The sequence below is a fragment of the Mobula hypostoma genome, chromosome 6 (assembly GCF_963921235.1).
Source record: "Mobula hypostoma chromosome 6, sMobHyp1.1, whole genome shotgun sequence".
Lineage (NCBI taxonomy): Eukaryota > Metazoa > Chordata > Chondrichthyes > Myliobatiformes > Myliobatidae > Mobula > Mobula hypostoma.
In genome coordinates this window covers 94,833,612-94,858,366 of record NC_086102.1, presented here as the reverse complement: position 1 = coordinate 94,858,366, position 24,755 = coordinate 94,833,612, and the positions used below count along the sequence as shown (strand labels likewise).

At 48.2% G+C, this 24,755-nt stretch overlaps 1 protein-coding gene across 7 annotated transcripts in view; it reads right to left on the bottom strand.

The window, feature by feature from the left end:
- The window catches only part of LOC134348215 (pleckstrin homology-like domain family B member 2), a 308,822-nt gene that overhangs the window by 174,347 nt on the left and 109,720 nt on the right, over positions 1-24,755 (bottom strand). For all 7 annotated transcript variants that reach the window (XM_063051250.1, XM_063051252.1, XM_063051253.1 and 4 more), the window contains 3 exons: positions 13,658-13,777; positions 10,813-11,825; positions 2,938-3,435 (listed from right to left, as the gene is read on the bottom strand). In XM_063051250.1, coding sequence (XP_062907320.1) covers positions 2,938-3,435; positions 10,813-11,825; positions 13,658-13,777 — 1,631 coding nt within the window. The remainder of the gene's footprint in view (positions 1-2,937; positions 3,436-10,812; positions 11,826-13,657; positions 13,778-24,755) is intronic.

The following is a 24,755-nucleotide window of genomic DNA, read 5'->3' as shown; positions in this document are numbered from 1 at the left end:
ACACAGACAGACTGAACCTGGGTCCTGGAGCTGAGGCAGTGATTCTACCGTCTGCATCACTGTGTTGCACTCTTTGTCCTCGCCGAGCTCTCTAACCCTCTGCGACCTCAAACAGAGGTTCATACGCATGCCAGTGGTTGAGGTCAGAGGCCATCAGAATTCCAGGTTGATTCTGAAGGCCCCCGCCACTTCTCTGGGTTTGTTGCTCACTCGATTGATCAGCCCTCAGGAGCAGACAGAGTGGGCGTGAGCAGTGACCACCATTGTAGACTTCTCCAAAGGGTCCTGCCTTTACACTCAAGACACCTCTCTCACCCACTAAGAGTGTTCTCCCCTCACTATACCATTTAACAACTCTGGTGGAATGTGGTACATAGGACGGTACTGTGCATGGACAGTTCACCATGGCAATTGAAACTACACATCTGCCTGCGTATAGTCTCCATTCTCTACCTGTTCACTTGCCCGTCCAGATGCCTCTGATATATTACTATCATATCTGCTCCCAGCACTGCTCCTGACAGCCAGTTCCAGGCACTCACTGCTCTGTGTCAAAATATTTTACTCGTAAATCTCTTATTCAGTTCCACACTCTCACCTTCAAGCTTTCCCTGTGGGGACTGGGAAAAAGACAACGTTCTTTGCATTTACGAACCACCTGCAAACACCAGATCTGTGGTACAGCCTGCTGACAGTGCAGAACGCTGCCATACATCAAAGTAAGTTTCAGTGCATGGTCAAGCAGTGAACCTCGCTACGGAAGAGTGCAGAGTGAACCTCGCTACGGAAGAGTGCACTCACTAAGCAATTTTCATCACGCGGGAATGACCCACAACGCTGCTTTAATGAGAAGCAGGCAGCAATCCTAGGGATTAATCTTTTATTTTCCCTTGCTCTTGCAGTAGCCTCATCCTAACCTTTAGCTGCTGTGGGTCACTCAGCTGCAAAAGACCAGTTCCAGTTTTTGGGCACACCTACAAATTCTATAGGGTGATCAGGTCCGGTTTATGGGAACACCTGCAAGTTCTATAGGGTGACCAGTTCCAGTTTTGGGCACACCTGCAAATTCTATAGGGTGATCAGGTCTGGTTTATGGGAACACCTGCAAGTTCTATAGGGTGACCAGTTCCAGTTTTGGGCACACCTGCAAATTCTATAGGGTGATCAGGTCCGGTTTATGGGAACACCTGCAAGTTCTATAGGGTGACCAGTTCCAGTTTTGGGCACACCTGCAAATTCTATAGGGTGATCAGGTCTGGTTTATGGGAACACCTGCAAGTTCTATAGGGTGACCAGTTCCAGTTTTGGGCACACCTGCAAATTCTATAGGGTGATCAGGTCCGGTTTATGGGAACACCTGCAAGTTCTATAGGGTGACCAGTTCCAGTTTTTGGGCACACCTGCAAATTCTATAGGGTGACCAGTTCCAGTTTTGGGCACACCTGCAAATTCTATGGGGTGACAGTCTTCACTTCCTGCTGAAAGGCTGGCATGAATGCAATTGGCTGAAGGGCCTCTCTCTGTGCAGAAGACACCGGTGCTTTGCATGAGGTGGGGGAATGGTACCTATTCACATCTTCCACCCATCTCGAGATGGACTGAAAGAAAGAGAGGAGAGAGTCAGTATAAAAAGTGGGGGGGGGGGGGGCTAGATTTTTCCAAAGAGGTAGATCACTGCTAGCTCTTGTCCCACCCGTTCCCTCCACATTTTTACACTGGCTATCTCCCATCATATTTCTGTCAGTCTGGGGAAAGGGTCTTGACCCAAAATGTCAAATGACCATTTCCTTCCATAGATGCTGCCTGACTGCCTGAGTTCTCCCAGCTGCTCTGTGTGCTGCTTGAGCTAAAGTTTCATTCTTTTCAGATTGCTAAGCCTGTCTCCTCAAGCCTCACCACCTTCTGCGATATCTTCACTCCCCCAGCCCTGGCTTCCTGATCACCATTCCATTAGATCTGCCGGCAGAGTCCCACACTACCCTCTCTCCCTACACCTCTGGCTCTTCATGGCTCTTGCCTTCTCCAAAGCCCACTGCTAACCAAACTGCTGTCACCTACCCCAACGATCTCTCATGTGCTTGGTGTTTTGTTTAATAATGAACACTCCCACAAAGCATTTTGGATCATTTTGCTACACTGAGTGCACACTGCTGATGGACTGTTTCTGTTTTGGAACACAAGAGCGAGACTAGGCAGTGAAGAAGATTGCTTACTGGTCGTCATCCTGGCGAGCATTTATATAAGTAATGGACCAGCAGGCTCCAGCCCACTGTTACCAGACTCTGTCATCTAAAGATCAGCTTCTCCTCATCTCTCTCATCGTGGTCCTTTAGATATTTGGTCAAGTGGTTTACTGTTTGTCCATAAATAAATGGTTAATGTGCTCATTCACATCAGTGTCTTCCGTCCTGCTCACTGGATTGTCAAATCTGTTTCCACATTTGGACAGATCCATGAATACGGAAAGTCGAGTGGGATGCAAGCAAATGGAACTGGCTTAGATAGGTGTCAAATCACAAGCAAGAGTAAATCTGCAGATGCTGAAAATCCGAACAACACACACAAAATGCTGGAGGAACTCAGAAGGCCAGGCAGCATCTAGGAAAAGAGTACAGTTGGCGTTTTAGGTTGAAACCCTTCAGCAGGATTGGATTGGATTCACCTTTGACCAGTCCTCCCGAAGGGTTTTGCCCCGAAATGTCAACTGTACTTTTTTTCCATAGATGCTGCCTGGCCTTCTGAGTTCCTCTGGCATTTTGTACGTGTTGTTAGACAGAAGCCGAAGGGCCTTTTCCATATTGTACTGCATTATGAAACAAACACTAATGTTGCTCCTCTTATTCTGAAGTGACTGCTCAGGCATGTTTGGGATTTGGCTGAGGCTGGCTCAGTGCTCGTAAACCCAAGACGCTCAGCTCTGAACAGTGAAAAACTCACCATGTTACCCGGAACTACGGCACCTCCTTCTCGAACATCCCCAAACTGATTTAACCTGTCAGCCAGATCATTTTGCTGGAGCTGGGGCTTCGGACAGTAGGATGAGGTGGAAACAGCTGGATATTTGGTAGAAGTTTCTGCGGCACTGGAAGACGACAGTGCACGAGGCTGCTGCCCCAGGTGTGTGCGGTTTAGCTCCTCACATCTGCCTGAATCCATGGAACCAGAGTTCCTCCTTGACCTTCGCCCGGACGGAGGGAAATCGAAGACAGAGGAGGGGCATGGTGAGGCTCTCAGCTTCGCCCTGGTGTCACTCTCAGTGCCACTGCGGCAACTGAATTCCAGCTGTGGTGAGCAGCCTCTGCTCTGGGTTAGCGAGAGTCTGTGCAGCTCTTCGCCGATCTTCTCAATGCTGCTCACGGCCTCCCCAGTTGTGCAGCCACCCATCTTGTTATACTCTGTGCAGAGGTTCAGGATTGTCTCCAAGCGTTGGCGTTCCTGCAAAGCAAGAGGGCAAAGGTCAGAGAGATGCTTCACCGGGTCGACAGGAACCCTTCATAGTCAGACAGCCCTTTGAGCAGACTCATCCATACTGACCAAAATTACCTCCTCAGCAAGTGCCATTTACTCACGTTTCACCCACACCTCTCTAAACCACTCCTGTACACATGCCTGCCCAAGTGCCTTTTAAATGTTGTCTTTGTACCTGCCTTAAACACCTTAGCAGCTTGTTCCACATATCCACCCCCTCTGTGTGAAAAAGTTACCCCTTAGGTCCCCTTCCTCTCACCTTAAAGCTATGCCCTCTATTGGCACTGGTTTATTATCAGTAATTAGTTAATTATTGGTCCATGCACCGAGACACTAAGAAAAGATTCTATTTCTGTGCCATCCGGACAAATCATGCCATACATCTGCACACTAAGGTGGTAAATATAAATACAAAATGCAGGATATCGTGTTACAGTTGCAGAGAAAACACAGGCAGACATACAAATTCAGGGGCCATAACGAGGCAGATAGGGAGATCAATAATTCATCTTTAGCGTTTGAGAGGCCCCTTCCAGAGTCTGATAACAGTGAAATAGAAGCTGTCCTTGAGCCTGGTGGCTTCAATGCTCTCAGGCTGTGTGTCTTCTGCCCAAAGGAAGAGAATGACCAATGTGTGAGGGATCCTTTATTATGCTGGCTGCTTTGCCGAGATAGCAGGAGTACAAATAGTCTCAAAATCATCGGTCAGCTAGTCAGCAGAAATTTCATCATCCAGATAGCGCCCAAGTGCTCTGCCTCCTTCACCCTGGCTATAGCTTCTCATTGACACAATGTCTTCTGAAGTGTTTGGGCAAACCATTCAGTATGTCAACAGGTGCAGCTTTTACAGCACTGCCAACATCTCCAGAACTGTTATTTGTTACAAAAATGTTTCAGCAACCTACACAGTATTATTGAACTCAAGCCTTCCAGCGGCAGGACTGAACAGCTTCGTTACAAGGAAGGAATAGACTGGTTTTGACTGGAGCACAGGAAGCTGAGGGGGTGACCATGTCGAGACTCCAAGTCAGGAATGGCACAAATAAGGTGAATACACACAGTAGGGGAAAGGGAGTTGGAAACTAGAGGGCACAGGCTTAAAGTAAGAAGGGAAATAGTTAAAGGGGACCTGTAGGCAATGTTTTCATACAGAGTGGTGGTGGGTATATGGAACGAGCTGCTAGAGGTGGGAACAGTTACTGTTTCAAAGACTGCTCCATAGCTTCATCTGAACTGAAAGAGGAGGAGGAGGAGGAGGAGGGAGATGGCCAAAAGAGGGGAGGGTAAAGGCGGGTAGGTGATAGGTAGGTAGATCCAGGAGAGGAGGAGTCAGATGGGGGAGAGAAGCCCTCCTCACCTGGATTCATGCAGCTCTCAGCCCACTCCAGCAGTGAACCCAGGTCTCTGACTCTACCACCTACACCACTGTGACACCATATCATCTTGTTCTTCTCTTCAGGCATTGAAATAAACAACCCTTTGGCTCAATCCATCCATATTGGCTATGCTCACTGAGCTGGTCCTCTCTCAACCTTTCCCATCCTCCCCAAGCAATCTGGAGAGGATCAGACATCTTAGACAGAGGAGAACGACACCTTTGAGAGCACCTGTCCAAATGCCATTTTAACACTGTGTTGAACCCACCTCTATCACATCTGCTGCTCAGAGATGAAGTACAGAACCTGAAGGCCAACACACAGCAATTCAGGAGCAACTTGTTCCTTTTCAATGGTCCAGGAATCCATAAACACCTACCCATTGCGTCTTTTTGCACTATTTATTGAATTTGTAATTGATAGTAATTTCATGTGTTTGCACTGAACTGTTGCCACAAAACAACACATTTCACATCATATAAGATAACAACAATAAATCTGATTCAGATTCTCACACTGATTGAGTACAATTTTTACGAGTAGTTTCACACTGATTTACTTGCCTGCCAGTTTGGCATGGGTGACAGAACCTTATACCTGGGCACTGCCCTGCACTGTCCCTGGGCACCACCCTGTACTGTCCCTGGGCACCATCCCACACTGTCCCTGGGCACTACCCTGCACTATCCCTGGGCACCATCTCACACTGTCCCTGGGCACCATCCCACACTGTCCCTAGGCACTACCCTGCACTGTCCCTGGGCACCATCCCACACTGACCCTGGGCATTACCCTGCACTGTCCCTGGGCACCATCCCACACTGTCCCTGGGCACTACCCTGCACTGTCCCTGGGCACCATCCCACACTGTCCCTGGGCACTACCCTGCACTGTCCCTGGGCACCATCCCACACTGTCCCTGGGCACTACCCTGCACTGTCCCTGGGCACCATCCCACACTGTCCCTGGGCACCATCTCTGGCAGGACCTATTGAAAGGAATGTCATTAAAAGTCTGTGGCTTCCTAAAGCACCCAAAATCTGTAGAGAGTTCGTGGAGCACCCAAGTCCAAAAGTCTGATGGACAAAGTGTGGAACAAAGGGGCAATTCAGAGCTCGCTCGGAGGGGAATTCCATGTAATGTAGAAGAGTGGAGAAATTCACAGTTCACTCGGAGGGGAATTCCATGTAACACTCTGGAAGGAACAGCCAATGTCAGTTTCTGATGTCACCAAACCACCTACATTCATCTGTCACACTAGTTATTAGTTCGTTAAAGGCCCTAGGAAACCGGAAGATTTATTCAACAGACATAAGCGTCAACAGAACAAACTACTGGAGAAACTCAGTGGGTCAGTCAGACTGTGATAAGGAAGCGAAGTCCTCAACGTTTCAGGTCAAGACCCAACGTCAACATCAGGTCTGTTGTTTTACAGAGTCACAGGGCTGACTAAGACTTACCTCCAATGCCGACAATGGGGTCTCCAGTGGATTAAATCTCATGTTGATGGTTTCCCCTCTTTGTTAATTAAAATACTGAGCAGCAGGTAGGCCTGACCCTCTTCCTTTTCACCCAAATTTTCAATCTTTCCTTCAGGTAAATCTCTTAAATTTCAGCCCTCCATCAGGAACATCGAACCAATGGCCAGACCTGTCACCTTCTTATTCCCTTGTTCAAATGGACTTGAAGTCGAACTCTGTGTGAAGATACCCCTGAACAACTGGCTGAGTGTAAACTTATCCAGAAGTGACCGGCCGTGGGATCTGATGTCAGAGGATGTGCTAAAATCAGAGCTCGGTGACTCTGAGCTTCCGTTCAGCTGAGTTATAACCCTCATCTGTCAGCAGCCACAGCATTCGTTTTGGTTTATGTGGAAACGTTGGACCAGCAAGTCCAAGTCCCTGGCACTTGGTCACCATTCTGTTTCAGCTGGAGATGGTCTGCCTGAACTTGGATCCAAAAATCCAGGTGGATTAGTGTGGGAGGAGTGAAGCCCAAACAAATCCAGCCAACCTCATCCTTCTGGGAAGTGCTGCTGGCAGGATTCCTGTTTCCATCTCAGACCCATCTTAAAAGTCAACCATGAGTACGATTGGTCCTCCCTGAAAATGGGCAACGTCATGAGGGGTGTATCTAAGGAGGATGTATACATATTCTTTTTCCCAGAGCTGGAGGCTCGTAAACTAGAGGGCATAGGTATAATGTGAGAGGGAGAGATTTAATAGGAAGCTGAGGAGCCCATTTATTACCAGAAGTGATGCTGCCAGAGGAAGTCGTTGAGTTTTAACAACATTTAAAAAAGCACTTGGACAGGTACACTTTCATATGATGAAACACTGGATCGACTAGGCTTATACTCTCTGGAATTTAGAAGATTGAGGGGGGATCTGATTGAAGCATATAAAATCCTAAAGGGATTGGACAGGCTAGATGCAGGAAGATTGTTCCCGATGTTGGGGAAGTCCAGAACGAGGGGTCACAGTTTGAGGATAGAGGGGAAGCCTTTTAGGACCGAGATTAGGAAAAACTTCTTCACACAGAGAGTGGTGAATCTGTGGAATTCTCTGCCACAGGAAACAGTTGAGGCCAGTTCATTGGCTATATTTAAGAGGGAGTTAGATATGGCCCTTGTGGCTAAAGGGATCGGGGGTATGGAGGGAAGACAGGTACAGGGTTCTGAGTTGGATGATCAGCCATGATCATACTGAATGGTGGTGCAGGCTCAAAGGGCCGAATGGCCTGCTCCTGCACCTATTTTCTATGTTTCTATATACACGGACGGGAAGCGGGCGGGCCACACCAACGGGAAACGGACGGGTGCCCCGATGGAAAGATGTAGAAGAATATGGGCCAGATGCAGGCAAATGTGACTATTTTAGATGGAGGTCTGAGTTGGCATGGACCATTTGGGCCAAGTGTCCTGTCCCTGGACTGTATGACTCTGAATACTGTACACGAGTTCAAATCCAGGCATATTGCTTCAATGATGAACAAAATACTGGAGGAACTCCACAGATTAGGCAGAGTATGTGGAAGAAATGGGCATTATGATACAGGAGTTGGATCCAAAATGCTGACAGTTCCTTTCTCCCCACGGATGTTGCTTGACCCGCTGATTTCCTTGAACATTGTCATTTTGTTGCTGTAAGGGTTGGTGGGCCGGTGGGACGGTGGGTCTGTGGGATGGTGGGTCTGTGGGATGGTGGGACGGTGGGTCAGTGGGTCGGTGGGACCGTGGGTCTGTGGGATGGTGGGATGGTGGGACAGTGGGATGGTGGGTCGGTGGGTCGGTGGGTTGGTGGGACGGTGGAGGAACTCAGCAGGCCAGGCAGCATCTATTGAAGAGGGCAGAGTCGATGTTTCAGGCTGAGACCCTTTGGCAGGACTGGATTGTGATTGGACTCTGGAATAGACCCCAAACACCACTTCCCTCCTGCACAGTATGTTGGAGAGTGTGTCTGTGAAACATCCAACCTCGTACATGTCCCAGAACAGCCAGAGCACTGAGAGCCGTGAGACAGTTCACCACCACTCCCCCCGACACACACATTCCTGGTCCGTCCTCTGAAACCACAGCCTCGTTCATCTACAGACACTCTGGTTAATAGGTCCTGGGTTCACACATGACCTGCTTCTGTCCATCATTGATGTACCCTCCATATACCCTCCTCCCCTATCTTTCCCCTGTGTTCCTCCCCCTGTCTGTACACCCTTCCCCCTCCCCTGTACCCCAGCCTGTCCCCTGTACCCTACCCCCTCCACCATACCTTCCCCCTCCCCTGTACCTCAACCTGTCCTCTGTACCCTTCCCCTTCCCCCTCTGTGCACCTTTCCCCTCCCCCTCCCCCTGTGCCTTCCCCCTCTCTGTGCACCCCTCCCCTCGCACTGTACCCTCCTCCTCCCCCTGTGCCCTACCCCCTCCCCATCCCTCCTGTTTGTACCTTTTCCTGCTTGTGTATTATTTAACCCCATTTTTCAGTTTCTCAGCATTTTCTAGTGGTTTAATTTGTTTGAATAACTTTATAAAGATAGTTTAATAGTAAATTTAACTTTAATCATGCTCGGATGTTTGCGAGTATCAGAAATGCACTGCCCTTGGCTGGGGACACGTATGAAGAGGATGCAGGCAGAGAGTGCCTGAGGGTCTCTGCTAACCGGCCCCTCACTACGTGACCCAGAGCCCTCACGACGGAACAGTGGCAGTAAATCGGTGAAGTTTATGAAGTGGATGCCGAGAGTACAGGGGGCTCACCAGCCAGGAAAAACTCCCGACTCCTCACCACAGCTCAATATGGGCTCCAAATCTCAAGCAGTTAGCAGGAGGGGGCAGACTACATATGCAAAACATATGGCAATAGTATTTGCTTTAAATATCAACATTAATGATTCTCCAGGGACTGGTGAATCTCAGTCTCAACCCAAAACATCATGTGCCAGTTTCCTTCCATCGACGTTGCCTGGCCCACTAAGTTCCGCCCACATTCTGTGTGTTTCTGCCACCGCGTAAAGTGAGGGACACTAAACTCCATACTGAAGATAATTATCCTGCTCAATTCACAACAATTCTACATTTCTCTATCAACCACCTTAACTTAACAAGGTACTTCAACAACACACCTGTTCATGTTAGTCTCAGAGCAATCACTACGTGAGTTGACGTTCGGACTCGCGCCCACTGTTTCCACTCCGAACTTTCACAGACACCATCACACAGGGCACTTGTGACTCCAAATCCAACACTCTGGACAATGACATGTCTCAGTGATCCAAACCAAAACAGAGCACTTGACTTCTACTCAGCATGCTCTCAGGTAAGGTAACGTCCAGGTTCTGTTTTCACATCTGAGATTGCAGAGAGGCCAGATGGTCAAGGGAAGTTAAGCTTTTCAGGCAGAGGGAGTCTGAGGAGCTAGGATTGGAGAGCCAGGCAGAAAGAGAGCAGGCAGACAGATGATGGAAAATCAGTTATCAGGCAGGAGGAACTGGGTTTAGTTCACTTCAAGTACTCCGTTCCAAATCAATGGTACGGTAACGACAATCCTGGCAACAATGCAGAAGCAGCAGTCTCCAGTCTCCAGTGTCCGCAGACACAGACACATCCTTCCAAACGCTCTCCTGTCCCAGAATGAGCAGCACAGAGAGGGGCTGACAGAGTGGCTGGGAAATGCAAGAGGCTGAGGGCAGAGAAGGGAAACAGAGGTCAGACGGTGGGAAGTAAGAGAAGGAGATTGAGAAAGAGAAGATATATATCAGAGCATGTACAATGAACAGTTCTTTACATTTTTCTTGATATGGTAAAACCGTAAAAAACCAATCACAAACTACACTGTTGCTCTTCCCGAAGTCCCCTCACCCACCTTCCATGAGCTCCCTCACTATCCGAGCTCCTCACTCTCCCCGAGATCCTTCCCACAGGAGATGACTGGGATCCATCCCCCATGCCTCTTTATTTTCTGTTATTGCTGCCCCAGTAACAAATGGGATGTCCTTTTACACAACTTGGTTCTGACCACCAGTCAGAAAATAGACAAAACTCGCTCCATATGTTCACCTGACCGCCACAGATTTGCGACAATGGCATCAAAAGCACATTGGACTTTATAAGAAAGTGGAGAAAGAGAGGAAACAGTAATAACTGAAATCTGAACATTGGACTTTTGAATTCAGTAAGGGGTCTGGTTGACATACTACAGGCAGCCAGAGGTCACATGTTTGTCACCTGGGGACGGCCCGTAACCTATTCCCTATCATATTTCTGTCACTTTTTGCCTCTCAGTTTCACACGTGTGGCCAGTTAACCTACTGACCCGGCCGTCCAGTAAAAGAGGACCAAAGACCCCAGGGGAAACCCACACCAACATACAAACTCCACACAAACACAGGCGATCTCGGGATGGATCCCGGGTGTGAGAAAGGCAGCCCCCCCCCAGTTTTGCTGCCCGCTGGCTGGCATTTTCATTTGACTCACCAGACGCTCCATCTCCTGCTCGCGCAGCCTCTCGTCCTTCTGCCGCTGGTGATAGTCGACCAGGTCCTCCTCGTTGCCCCTGAGGGAACTGATGCTGCCAGCACGCTGACGGAAGGTGGGCGAGGGGGAACAACGGCCCAGCGGCCTCCCACTCTCGTAGCCCTGGAAGTGCAGTGGGCTGGCAGGGAGGCTCCAGTTCCAAGCTGCAGGCTCTGACCCTGGGAAGGGGCCCCCGTTGTTCACGCGGCTGCGGCCCAGGGGACTGTCCCTCCCGAGTGAGCCCAGGACTGCCCCGGGGCTGCCCCTCAGGAAGCCTGCCCCCTCAGCCTCCAGGCCCGGCCGGAGCTGCCGTGACCCCAGCTTCGGGAAGGGGTGGACGGGGAGCCCTTTAGAGGATGGGACTGGGGTGAAGGGGACCAGCTGGGCCTCAGCCACCCCATGCAGCTTGGGCAGTGAGCGGCTGTGAACCCCCATCTGCTGCAGACAACCCCCAGCACCCAGCCTGGCTCGAGGAAGTGCCCCAGAAGCCCTCTCCTGCCCAATGTACCAATAATCAGAGAGGCCTGGTGTCAGCTGCGGCCTGCGGCCCATCCTGGGACTAGAGGGCATGCTGGCCGATTCCTTCCCCCGACCTGAGCTCCAGCCAGCCCTCTCTGGCCACCTACTGTCATCCCAGCCGTAGAGGGGCTCTTGGCTTCTGGGCAGGCCCCATCTCCCCCAAGGGTGGTGAGAGGAGGGGCTCCGTGGGGAACTCAGTGGGACAGGAGAGCTGGCGAGGAAGAGCTGCTGGGAGGTGTCACCAGGTTGCAGAAGCAGGGGAGAGGAGCTTGGAGGAGAGGCCAACCGGGAGCCGAGAGAGGGTCGTCCATCAGCAGCGTGGGCAGCCTGTCCCTCGGGTCCTGGGCTGTGGCGAGTAGACTTCATTGACTTGGCCTCGACATCCGGGAGACCTCCTCCGCCGCTCGCCGCTCGCGGGGCCGGGGACTGTGCCAAGACCTGGCCGTTGGCAAGACCTGCCAGAGAGACGAAAAGTCAAGGGTACTTTCCTTCTGCCCCAAGGAGATCACCCGCCCGCCCACCCGCATTCCCCGCCCCACAGACAGCTCTGCTTCGTTACGAACTGGAGGAGATTTGGTATGTCAGCAAAGCAAATTTCTACAGACGTGCGGTGGAGAGCTTTCTGACTGACTGCATCATTGTCTGGCTGAAGGCTCCAATGCACAGGCTCAAGAGGGGCTACAGAGGCTTGTCGCCTCATTGAGCTCCAGCACGGCATAGCCCTCCCACCAGCAGGGACGTCTTCAGGAAGGAGCTTCTCTGGAAGGTGGGATCCCACACCATCTGTAATGTGTCCTATTCGTCTTACAGCACTGGGGAGGAGGAGAGGTGCCTGGAGACCCACACTCAACAATTCAAAAACAGATTCTTCTACTCACCGTCAGATTTCTGAACAGTCCAGGAACACTGCCATCTTTTGTGCTATCTATTTACCTTTCGGTATCTACTATAATTTTGTCCTCACGCTGTAATGTTGTTTCAAATGTCACGTGTGATGGAGGGGACATTTGAGATGTCCTGGAACAGAAAACCTCATCCTGGGAGCAGATGTGGTGGAGACAGAGGAACTGGGAATAGGGAATGGCATTTTTGCATGTGGCAGGGTGGGAAGAGGTATAGTTGAGGCAGTTATGAGAGTCAGTGGGGCTCAAATGTCCTCTTTCTTTAAGGATTGTGGTTTCCCTTCTGCCGTCATCAGTGATGCCCTGACCTGCATCTCCTCCATTTCCCGCACTTCAGCCCTCACCCCATCCTCCCGCCACCACAACAGGGACAGAGTTCCCCTTGTCCTCACCTACCACCCCACCAGCCTCCGGATCCAGCACATTATCCTCCGCAACTTCCGCCACCTTCAACAGGACCCCACCACTGAGCACATCTTTCCCTCTCCACCCCCCTCCGCTTTCTGCAGGGATCGATCCCTCCGCGACTCCCTGGTCCACACGTCACTCCCCACGGATCTCCCACCCAGCACTTACCCCTGTAATCGCAAGTGCTACACCTGTCCCTACACCTCCTCTCTTGCCACCATTCAGGGCCCCAAACAGTCCTTTCAAGTGAGGCAACACTTCACTTGTGAGTCTGTTGGGGTCATCTATTGCATCCGGTGCTCCCGGTGCGGCCTCCTCTACATCGGTGAAACCCGACGCAGATTGGGGGACCGCTTCGTCGAGCACCTCCGCTCCGTCCACCACAACAGACAGGATCTCCCGATAGCCACCCACTTCAACTCTGCTTCACACTCCCATTCGGATATGTCGTGGCTTCCTCTACTGCCATGATGAGGCTACACTCAGGTTGGAGGAGCAACACCTCATATACCGTCTAGGTAGTCTCCAGCCCCTTGATATGAACATAGAATTCTCCAACTTCCGGTAATTCCCTCCCCCTCCCTTCTTCTATCCCTATGTCGCTCTGCCCCCTCCCCCAGCTGTCTATCACCTCCCTCATGGTTCCACCTCTTTCTACTACCCATCGTGTTTTCCCCTATTCCTTCTTCACCTTTCCTGCCTATCACCTCCCTGCTTCCCCTTCCCCACCCCTTTATCTTTCCCCTTACTGGTTTTTCACCTGGAACCTACCAGCCTTCTCCTTCCCACCCTCCCCCCACCTTCGTTATAGGGCCTCTGCCCCTTCCCTCTACAGTCCTGACGAAGGGTTCCGGCCCGAAACGTCAAGCGATCTTTTCTATGGATGCTGCCCGACCTGCTGAGTTCCTCCAGCGTGTTGTGAGTGTTGCTTTGACCCCAGCATCTGCAGATTATTTTGTGTTTACCACCCCACCTACCTGTGGAGTAACCAGGTGTGGACAGGGTCTCACTGTCAGGCTTCATGTCCTTTATCCGCTTTGCTTCCACAGGATGGTTGAAGCGAAAGTAGTTGGACTGGCCCAGGCACAGAATGCAGCCTGTGGGTAAAGTCATTGCAAAAGAAAACTTAACAGTTGTTACTTGTAGAATGATGACCTCTTCATGGCCCTTGAAAGGCCTAGGGATTAATTCCCACTAATTACAAGGATTTGATGTGCAGAGGGGTTTGGGGGGACGTCCTGAAAGTGGCTGCACAATACGATAGGGTGGTAGAGAAGGCATTTGGCATGTGGCATGCTTGGCATTATTAGTCAGTTCATGAGTGGAGGAGTTTTGCTGGAGACATAAAACATTGGTTCGGTGGTATCTGGAGTACTGCAGTCAGCTTTAGTCATTTTAATGGAAGGGGCTGAGGAGCTTTTGGAGAGGGTGCAGAAGATCATTACCAAGATGTTGGCTGGGTTAGAGGGCATGCACTATAAAGGGCAAACTTGGGTTGTTTTCCCCAAAGAGGCAAAGGTTGAGAGGTGTCCTGAAAGAAATGATGAAAGTCACAGTCTACATCCTTTACCCGAGACGAGAATATCTGACAGCAGAGAGCATGCATTCAAGGTGAAATGGGATGACTCAGAGGTGGTGTGTGGGGCACGTTTTCTTTACACAGAATGGTGGCTGTCTGGAATGCACTGCTCTAGATGTTGGTGGAAGCAGATACGACAGAGGAGGTCTATGGAGTACGTGTACACAAAAGGGATTAGTTAATTAGGCATCATAATGTTCGTCTGCCCCATGGGCAACCAAAGGACCTCCTTCTGTGCTGGTCCAGAACCCCAGTCAGGACCACAGTGGCTTGAGGCTGTATGGGGAAGTGTTGGCCATCTCCACAAACACTGTCCAAGCCCCTCTCTGCATGGTGTAGGGAATGCCTCTTCTAATTCCTCTGAGTGAATGGGATGAAGAGTGATGGAGATTCAGTCCGTAAATTACTGGACTAGAAATGCAGAGGCGCAGGCTCAAATCCACCATTGCAGCCATGAAATTCAACTTGCATTAATGAAATAAACTTGGAAATGGTTTCAAAATAAATGTATTGGTAATAGTGACCATGAAGTTGTGGACTGTGATCAAATGCAAACCAGGTCATGGCCTTCGGAGCAGGGAAGCTCCTGTCCTCCCTTGTACTGGGACAAGAAACTCCAGTGAGGTCGACCTTAACTCCCCTCCGAGCTCACAGCAGGATGCCTCCACCCTTCTTAAAGCCAATTAACGACAGGCGGCAAATGCCAGTTCTACCCCAGATCACAGAAATGAAGACCAAAGCAAGATTCACCAAGATCCAGGAGATGGGCAAATCTAAACCCTATGTGTGAAACCAAGAAGTCCCAAGTCAGTACAGTCACAAGATGTTGTATCTTCAGCCATTGCAATCTCTCCCTCTTTCTCACCACACACACACACACAAGAGTGGCACATACACTTCACTTTCACATACACACAAACACGCATGCACACGTGGTGCAGAGAATCACGCTGGTGTATACGAGGGGGAAGAACGGACGGGGAGAGGCATGATCAAAGGTGGGGGAGAGTCAGAGACAGGGGTGCAGGAGACAGTCTTGGGGTGTGACGGGTGAGTGAGAAGGAAGGAGTGACAAGGGAGCTATGCTATAGGGGGCAGGTTAAAAGGGGAGAGGTTGCAAGGGGCAACAGGAGGCGATGGATTGACAAGTAAGGAGGGAGTAATGGGAGCAAGGTAGGGGAGGGAGTGGAGGAAGTGTTGGGAAAGGAGGAGTGACAGGAAGAAAGGAAGTGATAGGCTTCGCAAAAGAGGTGAGAAACGTAGGCAGGCACCTCAGCCCTTCGAGTGCAGTCTCCGCCATTGGTGTTGGGATTTGTCTGTTATTGTCACATGTATCATGTTACAGCAAGGAGCCTGTATTTACATGACACAGTGAGGAGCCTGTATTTACGCGACACAGTGAGAATCCTGTATTTACACACTGCAGTGAGAGTCTCTATTTACACGACACAGCAAGGAGCCTGTATTTACATGACACAGCGAGGAGCCTGTATTTACGCGACACAGTGAGAATCCTGTATTTACACACTGCAGTGAGAGTCTCTATTTACATGACACAGCAAGGAGTCTGTATTTACGCGACACAGCGAGGAGCCTGTATTTACGCGACACAGTGAGAATCCTGTATTTACACACTGCAGTGAGAGTCTCTATTTACATGACACAGCAAGGAGCCTGTATTTACATGACACAGCAAGGAGCCTGTATTTACGCGACACAGCGAGGAGCCTGTATTTACGCGACACAGTGAGAATCCTGTATTTACACACTGCAGTGAGAGTCTCTATTTACATGACACAGCAAGTACTGCCTTTATTTACACGACACAGTGAGGAGCCTGTAGTTACACGACAGTGAGAATCCTGTATTTACATGCTGCAGTGAGAAACTGTACTTACACAACACACAGAGAACTCTGTACCTACATGCCACTCAGACAGAATTGCACATCATCTAGAAAAGTTTGCAATGCACAACTTTGTTGTCTGTTTCCCTTTAAATAAAGGACAGTACCATGACATGAGGAAAGCTCTTTGACCTGAAATGTTAACTGCACTCCTCCTCCCACAGAAGCTGCACTACATACTGTGTGTTTCCAGTGTGGTCTGCTTTTATTTCACTTTCCAGCATTTGCAGCCTTTTGATTTTTAAATCACCGCCTGCTGAACATTGTCCAGCAGTGATGATAGAACCTACATAACTCTCTCAAAACAATTGTGCCACTGAAAACATTGCCTGATCGAGCCTCACCGTCAGAGCTTCTCGCAGAATGTTTATTATTCATCCACCCTATCCCAGACATCTGGAAAGCATTTCGTCTTCTCCAGACACACAGATGTTTACTCCTGGTCCCTCTGCCAGATTCCTCTTTAAACTTCAATTTCCTTTCTCCAGTCGAAAGCAGTTTTTATTAAAAAAAAATTAGATGAGGCAGAGCAAAAACATACAGGAGAATTCCTCGGATGTTTAATTGCGTACACTTCCCAAACAGGCGCGGAAGCGAAGAGGAGGGCATTCTGCGGGGCGATGGAGGACCCGCAGCCATAACCATATTTGGTCAGAGCGAGGAAAGCATGATGCTGGCATCAGTCCTGGAACAATTCCCTGCCCTCAGTCACAGCACTGCTGCTCCCAATCCATCTCTGAAGTACTGCAGCCAAACAATGGAATGCAGGCAAGTCAGAAACCTGTGGAATTCAGGAGGTATCTGTGAATTCGGAACCATCACCAGTCACTGCAGAATCTGCGCATGAAAGAGCAGATTGCTGGCGAAGCTGGCATCATTTGTCAGTCTCTTGTTCACTCTCAGCAGAGTGAACCTCCTTAGTGTGCCTGCGTCAGAAACAATGGGTACGGACAGCAGCTTTCCTTCGCTAATTTTGCTCTGGCAACTGAGCACATTAAACTATGTGCAGTTATTCGTGCAGAGGTCAAACTAGAGGTAACAGTGGGTTCGGGTCATTTGGACCATTGGTTAATTGGGGCAGCCACTTACTTGGGCCAACTCTGAAAGAACAAAAGCTATTGAGAAAATAGCCAAGATTTCCTTTGTTTATTTGTGACAATATGTGGCTTACTTAGGATAGGATGCCATGCCGAACAATTTCTAATTAGTGTCAGTCGCGTGCACTTATGTGGCCGTTAAGACACTACAGCGTGCTTGAGCAAACAGTTTTTAAATAACGTCACTTGTGTGTTTGCGTTCAAAAAGCAGTGATTTTGTCACTGATAGTTGGTGAGAAAGAAGCAGTAAGACAATTCAAAACTGTTTCGCTCACTGCAGTTTCAAACTTGAAGATGGAAGAAATGGTGGGGAGTGAAAATGAAACTATTTTACTCCTTCAGGAAGTTAGGAACTACGAGGGATAGAGGGATCAGAAGTGGAGAGAGTGAGCAGTTTCAAGTTCCTGGGTGTCAAGATCTCTAAGGATCTAACCTGGTCCCAACATAGCGATATAGTTATAAAGAAGGCAAGACAGCGACTACACTTCATTAGGAGCGTGAAGAGATTTGGCATGTCAACCAATACACTCAAAAATAGTTGTACCGTGGAGAGCATTCTGACAGGCTGCATCACTGTCTGGTATGGAGGCGCTACTGCACTGGACCGAAAGAAGCTGCAGAAGGTTGTAAATCTAGTCAGTTCCATCTTGGATACTAGCCTACAAAGTACCCAGGACATCTTCAAGGAGAAGTGTCTCAGAAAGGCAGCGTCCATTATTAAGGACCTCCAGCACCCAGGGCATGCCCTTTTTTCACTGTTACCATCAGGTAGCAGGTACAGAAGCCTGAAGGCACACACTCAGCGATTCAGGAACAGCTTCTTCCCCTCTGCCATCCGATTCCTAAATGGACATTGAACCCGTGAACACTACCTCACTTTTTAAAAAAATATACAGTATTTCTGTTTTTTTTAAAAATCTAATCAATATACGTATACTGTAATTTATTTATTTATTATTATTATTTTTCTCTCTCTGCTCAAATATGCACTGCATTGAACTGCAGCTGCTAAGTTAACAAATTTCACGTCACATGCTGGTGATAATAAACCTGATTCTGATTCTGAGAATTTGAAGGTATCAACAATCATCTTGAATGTTACAATGAAAATGAAGATTTGGAGGATACAGCAGTTTCTAATTAGCGTCAGTCACGTGTACTTATGTAACCATTAGATACTACACCATTCTCTGAGCAAACAGTTTTTAAAATAGCATCAGTTGTGTATGATTGTGTTATATTATTCGTTTGGGTCGACCAATGCCAAATTAAAAGACAATGATTTTTGACACTACTTCATGCAGGAAGACAATGAAGACAGTTCATTATCAGCACTGACTTTGTTCATTTACAGTCAATCAAAAGAGCTCGGCACTCTATACTGGATGAATTGCTTTGTCTTGAATAACTATTAAGAACTATTATACTGTTTTATAGTAATGGAGTAATACGGATAGTGTTCCAATTTGTTCTGTATTTCATTTAAATATATAATTTGTTACCCAGTTAAACTATTTCTGTGAAACTTCGGCTAGCTGGGCTGTTGTTTACTTGGGCCAAAATGTACTGGTCCCACTGTGTTCCATTTAACCAGAATCCACTGTACTTCAAAAGGTATCCAGTTTTAAACTTCTCAACCTCGTTAACCACTCCTCCTTTCCAGCATTCACCTCTCACCGACCTATGGAAAAAAATTCATCCCAATAACTGAGATGCAATTTTTACTTCTCAAAGTTGAACCTCTTTTGTTTATTCTGTGATTGGCTGTTGTCCCAGATGCCTTGTAGGGCTGTCTTTGTCTTGGTCGGCTCACGCCCACACCTAGGAATGGCACACTGGGGGGAAAAATGAACACTAGGTTCATAGAAATGACCCTTCAGCCAACTCTTTGTGTCCCATGGCCTCTATACGTCTGCACGTTTCCTCTTGATTTACCTGTCCAAATTCTTAGTAAACACAGTCATTATACCCACCTATAGCATTTCCTCTGGCTACTTGTTCGATGTACCTACCAACAGGTGTAAAAAAACACACCAGAAACTCTGCAGATGCTGGACATCCAGAGCAACACACACAAAATGCCGGAGGTTCTCAGCAGGTCAGGCAGCGTCTATGGAGATGAATAAACAGTTGGCATTTCGGGTCAAGACCTTCCTCAGCACTGGAAAGGAAGAGGGAAGATGTCAGAATAAAAAGTGTGGGGGGTGGGGGGGGGGAAGAGACTAGCTGGAAGGTGATAGGTGAAGCCAGGTGGGTGGGAAAGGTCAAGGGCTGAAGAAGGAATGTGATAGGAGAGGAGAGAGGACCATAGGAGAAAGGGAAGAAGGGGACCCAGGGGGAGGTGATAGGCAGGTGAGAAGAGGTAAGAGGCTATGGTAGGGAACAGAAGAAATGGGGAAGGGGAGGGAATTTTTTTTATACCGAAAGGAGAAATCCATATTCCATGCCATCAGGTTGGAGGCTACCAAGTCGGAATTTAAGCTGTTGCTCCTCCACCCTGGGGGTGGCCTCATCTTGGCACAAGAGGACTGACATGTTCGAAAGGGAATGGCAATCAGAATTAAAATGTGTCATAAATGCCCCTTAGGATCCCTTCATATCTTTCCCCCTCACCTTAAAATTCAACCCTTTACTTTAGACTCCAGTAATCTGGGAAAAAGACTGTGACCATCTGACATCTGCCCTATCTATATCTCTCATGATTTTATAAACCTCTATAAGGATCAACCTCAGGCTTTTTCACTCCTGTAAAACATCCTCAGCCTATCCCTCCTGCCCTCATAGCCCAAGCCTTCCAATCCCGATAACACCATCATGAATCTTCTCTGCACCATCTCCATTTTCAGCATTAGCCCAGCTCACGATGTTGATTCAGGTTCCGATTCAGATTCGGATTCATGTGTTTATCACAGGCAGAGTGAAATACATCACTGTTGTTAGCAACCAACACAACCTAATGATGTCCCCACACATTTCAGTGCCAACCAACACAACCTAACGATGTGCCCACACCTTCCGGTGCCAACCAACACAACCTAACGATGTGCCCACACATTCTGGTGCCAACCAACACAACCTAACGATGTGCCCACACCTTCCGGTGCCAACTAACACAACCTAACAATGTGCCCACACCTTCCGGTGCCAACCAACACAACCTAACGATGTGCCCACACCTTCCAGTGCCAACCAACACAACCTAACGATGTGCCCACACCTTCCGATGCCAACCAACACAACCTAACGGTGTGCCCACACCTCCCAGTGCCAACTAACACAACCTAATGATGTCCCCACACATTTCAGTGCCAACTAACACAATCTAATGATGTGCCCACACAAACTGATGCCAACCCACACAACCTAACGATGTGCCCACACATTGCAGTGCCAGCCAACACAACCTAATGATGTGCCCACACATTCCAGTGCCAACCAACACAACCTAACAATATGCCCACACCTTCCGGTGCCAACAAAAACAACCTAACAATGTGCCCGTACATTCAGGTGGCAACCAACTAAACCTAATGATGTGCCCACACATTCCAGTGCCAACCAACACAACCTAATGATGTGCTCAGACATTCCGGTGCCAACCAACACAACCTAACAATGTGCCCACACCTTCCGGTGCCAACCAACACAACCTAACAACGTGCCTACACATTCCGGTGCCAACCAACACAACCTAACGATGTTCTGGGGGAAGCCCGCACATTCCGATGCCAACATACCATGCCCATGATGTTCAGCAGAACAACACAAAACAACAATCCCCATTCATCCTTCCCACCCACAGGCCTCCAGCCCAGGACAAACGATAACTGGCCTGCAGTTCGTGGATTTGTAAATTCTGAGCTTCGAATTCCCCAGTGGACTTTCAGAGATTCATAGTCCCAGCCTTCTGCAGACTTGGAGTCAATCTTCAACATCGATGCCAGGGCTCTGAACACTAGGCCTTGAACTCCAGACTCATTGATGAAGGGACCTTAAACACCAGACTCTGAACTCCAGTTTTGCTGACCCATGTACCTAGGGGGTCACCGGTTCCTACCTCCTCCTGCCAGGTACTCTTTGAAAACTGGTAGTTCTAAGCAGAGACCAGTCCCAACAGGGTAATATCCACCCGAATGTTGAGGCTGAAGAACGAAAGGTCTTTGTGACTGTGGCCACTCATTTGCAATGCGTCTCACACTCAGACCTTTGTCTGATCATTTACCATGATTGCTACTTCTGGAATCCTGATGTCATTCTCCTCCCTCCCACTCCCCCACCCCCATTACCAAAGTCACTTTGAAAATGCTTCATTCGCTCACAAGTATTTTAGGAACTCCCAAATTTGTGAAATGCAGCATTTATATAAGTAGAGCACAATATGGCTTGTTCGGGACCGTTTACAGGCAGTTAATACAAATTCTTCTCCAGAGCACGTTGCCATGGAAATATTTGGATTGCATAGAAGAGTACAGCACAGCAACATGCTCATGGGCCCAGAATGTCAAAGTCAAATCAATCTAAATGCCCTCTGTTATTTTAAACGTAAACAACAGGAATTCTGCAGATGCTGGAAATTCAAGCAACATACATCAAAGTTGCTGGTGAACGCAGCAGGCCAAGCAGCATCTATAGGAAGAGGCGCAGTCGACGTTGGGTCTCGGCCTGAAACGTCGACTGCGCCTCTTCCTATAGATGCTGCTTGGCCTGCTGCGTTCACCAGCAACTTTGATGTATGTTGCCCTCTGTTATTCATGTTCTGTATCTCTCCACTCCCTGCAGATTCATATGTCTATCTAAAACCTCTATCATTTCTGCTTCCACCACACCCCCCCACCCCTCCCGGCAGACCATTCCAGGAACCCAACGCTTGTCACATTCATCTCCTTTGAATTTTGCTCTCTGTCACCTTAAACGTACACCATGCCCTCTAGTACTTGACACCTCTGCCCTGGGAAAAAGATTCCGACTCTCTCCCCTGTCTTTTACTCTCATAATTTTATAAACTTCTATCAGATGTCTCCTCAATCTCTAATGCTCTGCAGAAAAGAACACAAGTTTATGCAACCCCTCCTTATGGCTCATACCCTCTAACCCAGGCAGCACCCCAGTGCTGCACCCTCTCCAAAGCCATCTTGTAATGGGGGCAACCGGAATCATACACAGGACTCCACAACTTCCTGACCCTATGTCCCAACGAACGAAGGCAAACATGCCATGCACTTTGCCACCCTATCCACTTTCCGACTCGCACCCCATGATCTCGCTGTACACGCCATGTTTCTCCCATCCCACTTGAAAAATACTGCATTCACTATCAAGAGTTCCGGGAAGTCCTGAAATTGTGAAATGCAGCATATTTCTATGGAAAGAGGAAAAAGCTGTGAACAACACAAGATGATTCATTTTAGGACTATTTTTCATGCAGTAACTACAAACTCCTCCAGAGAACAACTGGATATTGTGAGCAAATGCCCCAAGCCGGAGCATTTCCTCTCTCCATCCAGAGAACCTACTTCGGGGAACTGAGATAATCCGGGGGACTAGACTGCCACTATATGGAAGAGGAGCCAAACACATTCCACTCCCAACTCCATCACCACAATTCATGCCAGGTTTCAGAACCAAGGGCAAAGGCCAGTTTGTTTTGGAGCACGGTTGTAATTTAGTCAGGATGGGAAGAAGCTGGAGAAAAACAGAAAGCTGAGTATGTATCAGCCACCAGCCACTGACGAGGCTCAGATATAAACATCAAACCTTCAGGGCAGAGGTCCTTTAATTAAAGCAGGTTCTAACTGCATTAGTTTTAGCCATACTAAAATCGGGCCACGACCTGCATGAGTAACCGAGGGATTTTGCAAATGGATTCATTCCACTGGACATATTGCTCACTTTTTAAATGAAAAGGCAAGAGAAAGAGTGTGAAATGTTACACAAAGAGTCACACAAACACATTTGAGCCGCACTATAAAAACTGAAACTGACCCCTGTGTGGTGAGATACAATAAGCCCTACCAACTTTGCTTTCTTTACAACGTTCAAAGCCCTAATTCACCCCAAGGCATTTCTGAGGTATCGCAATGTTACTTCAGGGACAAAGATTAGCCAGAGCAGTGCGGAAACTATCTCAATCCCACCCAGCCCATTCTCTGCAGCGTTTGAGCCACAGGATATCTGGAAGATGAGGGCTTAGTTTAACATCTCGCCAGCCCTGAAGATCCTCCCTCAGAATTCATCGGGACTGAACTTTCTTGTCTGTGTCTAGAGTGGGATCTGAACTACAGCAAGCACTCTACAGGCTGAATCACTCCAGTCCACCGCCCTCAAGATGTGACTAGTGCCAGACCACAGAAAGTCCAGCACAGAAATTGCTCCAGTCATCTTCCTCTGAGCAGGAGAATTGTTTGTTTTAAGTACAGATACTCCCCAAGTTACATAGGGTTCCAAGAAACTTCCACAACCCAAGGCTTCAGTAAGTCAGAAAGGCTGTTGGCAGAGATCACTGCATACTGAGATTGCAAACCTTGTACTGATTGGTTGATTAACCACAGGTTAGTACAGATCTTGGTTCATTTTAGATCTTAATTAGAATTAGTTCATTACCCAGCTTTTGAACCAACAATCACCACAGTATTGCAACACTATGACCACTTTGTACAAAAAACTTTTTTTTGTTCCATTGTGTTTTCTTGTAAAAATGGTCTATAATTTATGTAAACACAAAATACTCTGCAGATACTGGGGTCAAATTTATGTGTTTCTTATGAACACTGCTTTATATTATGTTATGTGCCTACGATGCAAGTAAGTTTTTCATTGCACCTGTGTATAAGTGGACATGCAGATGACAAGAAACTTGACTTTGACTATACAGATCTGTACCACAAGTTCAAAGCATCACGGACCTTGGGAATTGCCAGCTAGAGAGTTTCAATCTGTACTACAGAACAAGTCCTGATCAAGTGTATCCTTAGAGCTGTATTTTCATCCTCAATCAAAACACTGCAGGGCTGCATCAATGCCTGAAATTACAGCTAGCCCAGACACGAGTGCAACGGAAAAGTTTAAGGTTAGTACCACTGGGTCAAACCATTCACTTCAAGATGGTTGCAGGAGAACCAGAATGTTCATCCCTCTTCATCCCACCCCACATTTTCAACTGCGTCTTCTGCTCAACCTTTTCATCATTTTTAAATTCAATTGAATTGACTTTATTTCTTATATCCTTCACATATAATAATGTTTACATTACATCTCCGTCTGAATGTGCAAAATATAGTAATTTGTAATAAATAGTATGTACAGTAAGATATAGAACAGAACAGTCAATATAACATAGAAGTACAATTGTATCAGCATGAATTAATTAGTCTGGTGAGGCTGTCCCAGGTGTGTTGGTCCTGGCTTTTGTGCTGCGGTACCATTTCCCAGATGGTAGCTGCTGAAACAGTTTGTGATTGGGGTGATTCGGGTCCCCAAAGATCCTATGGGCCTTT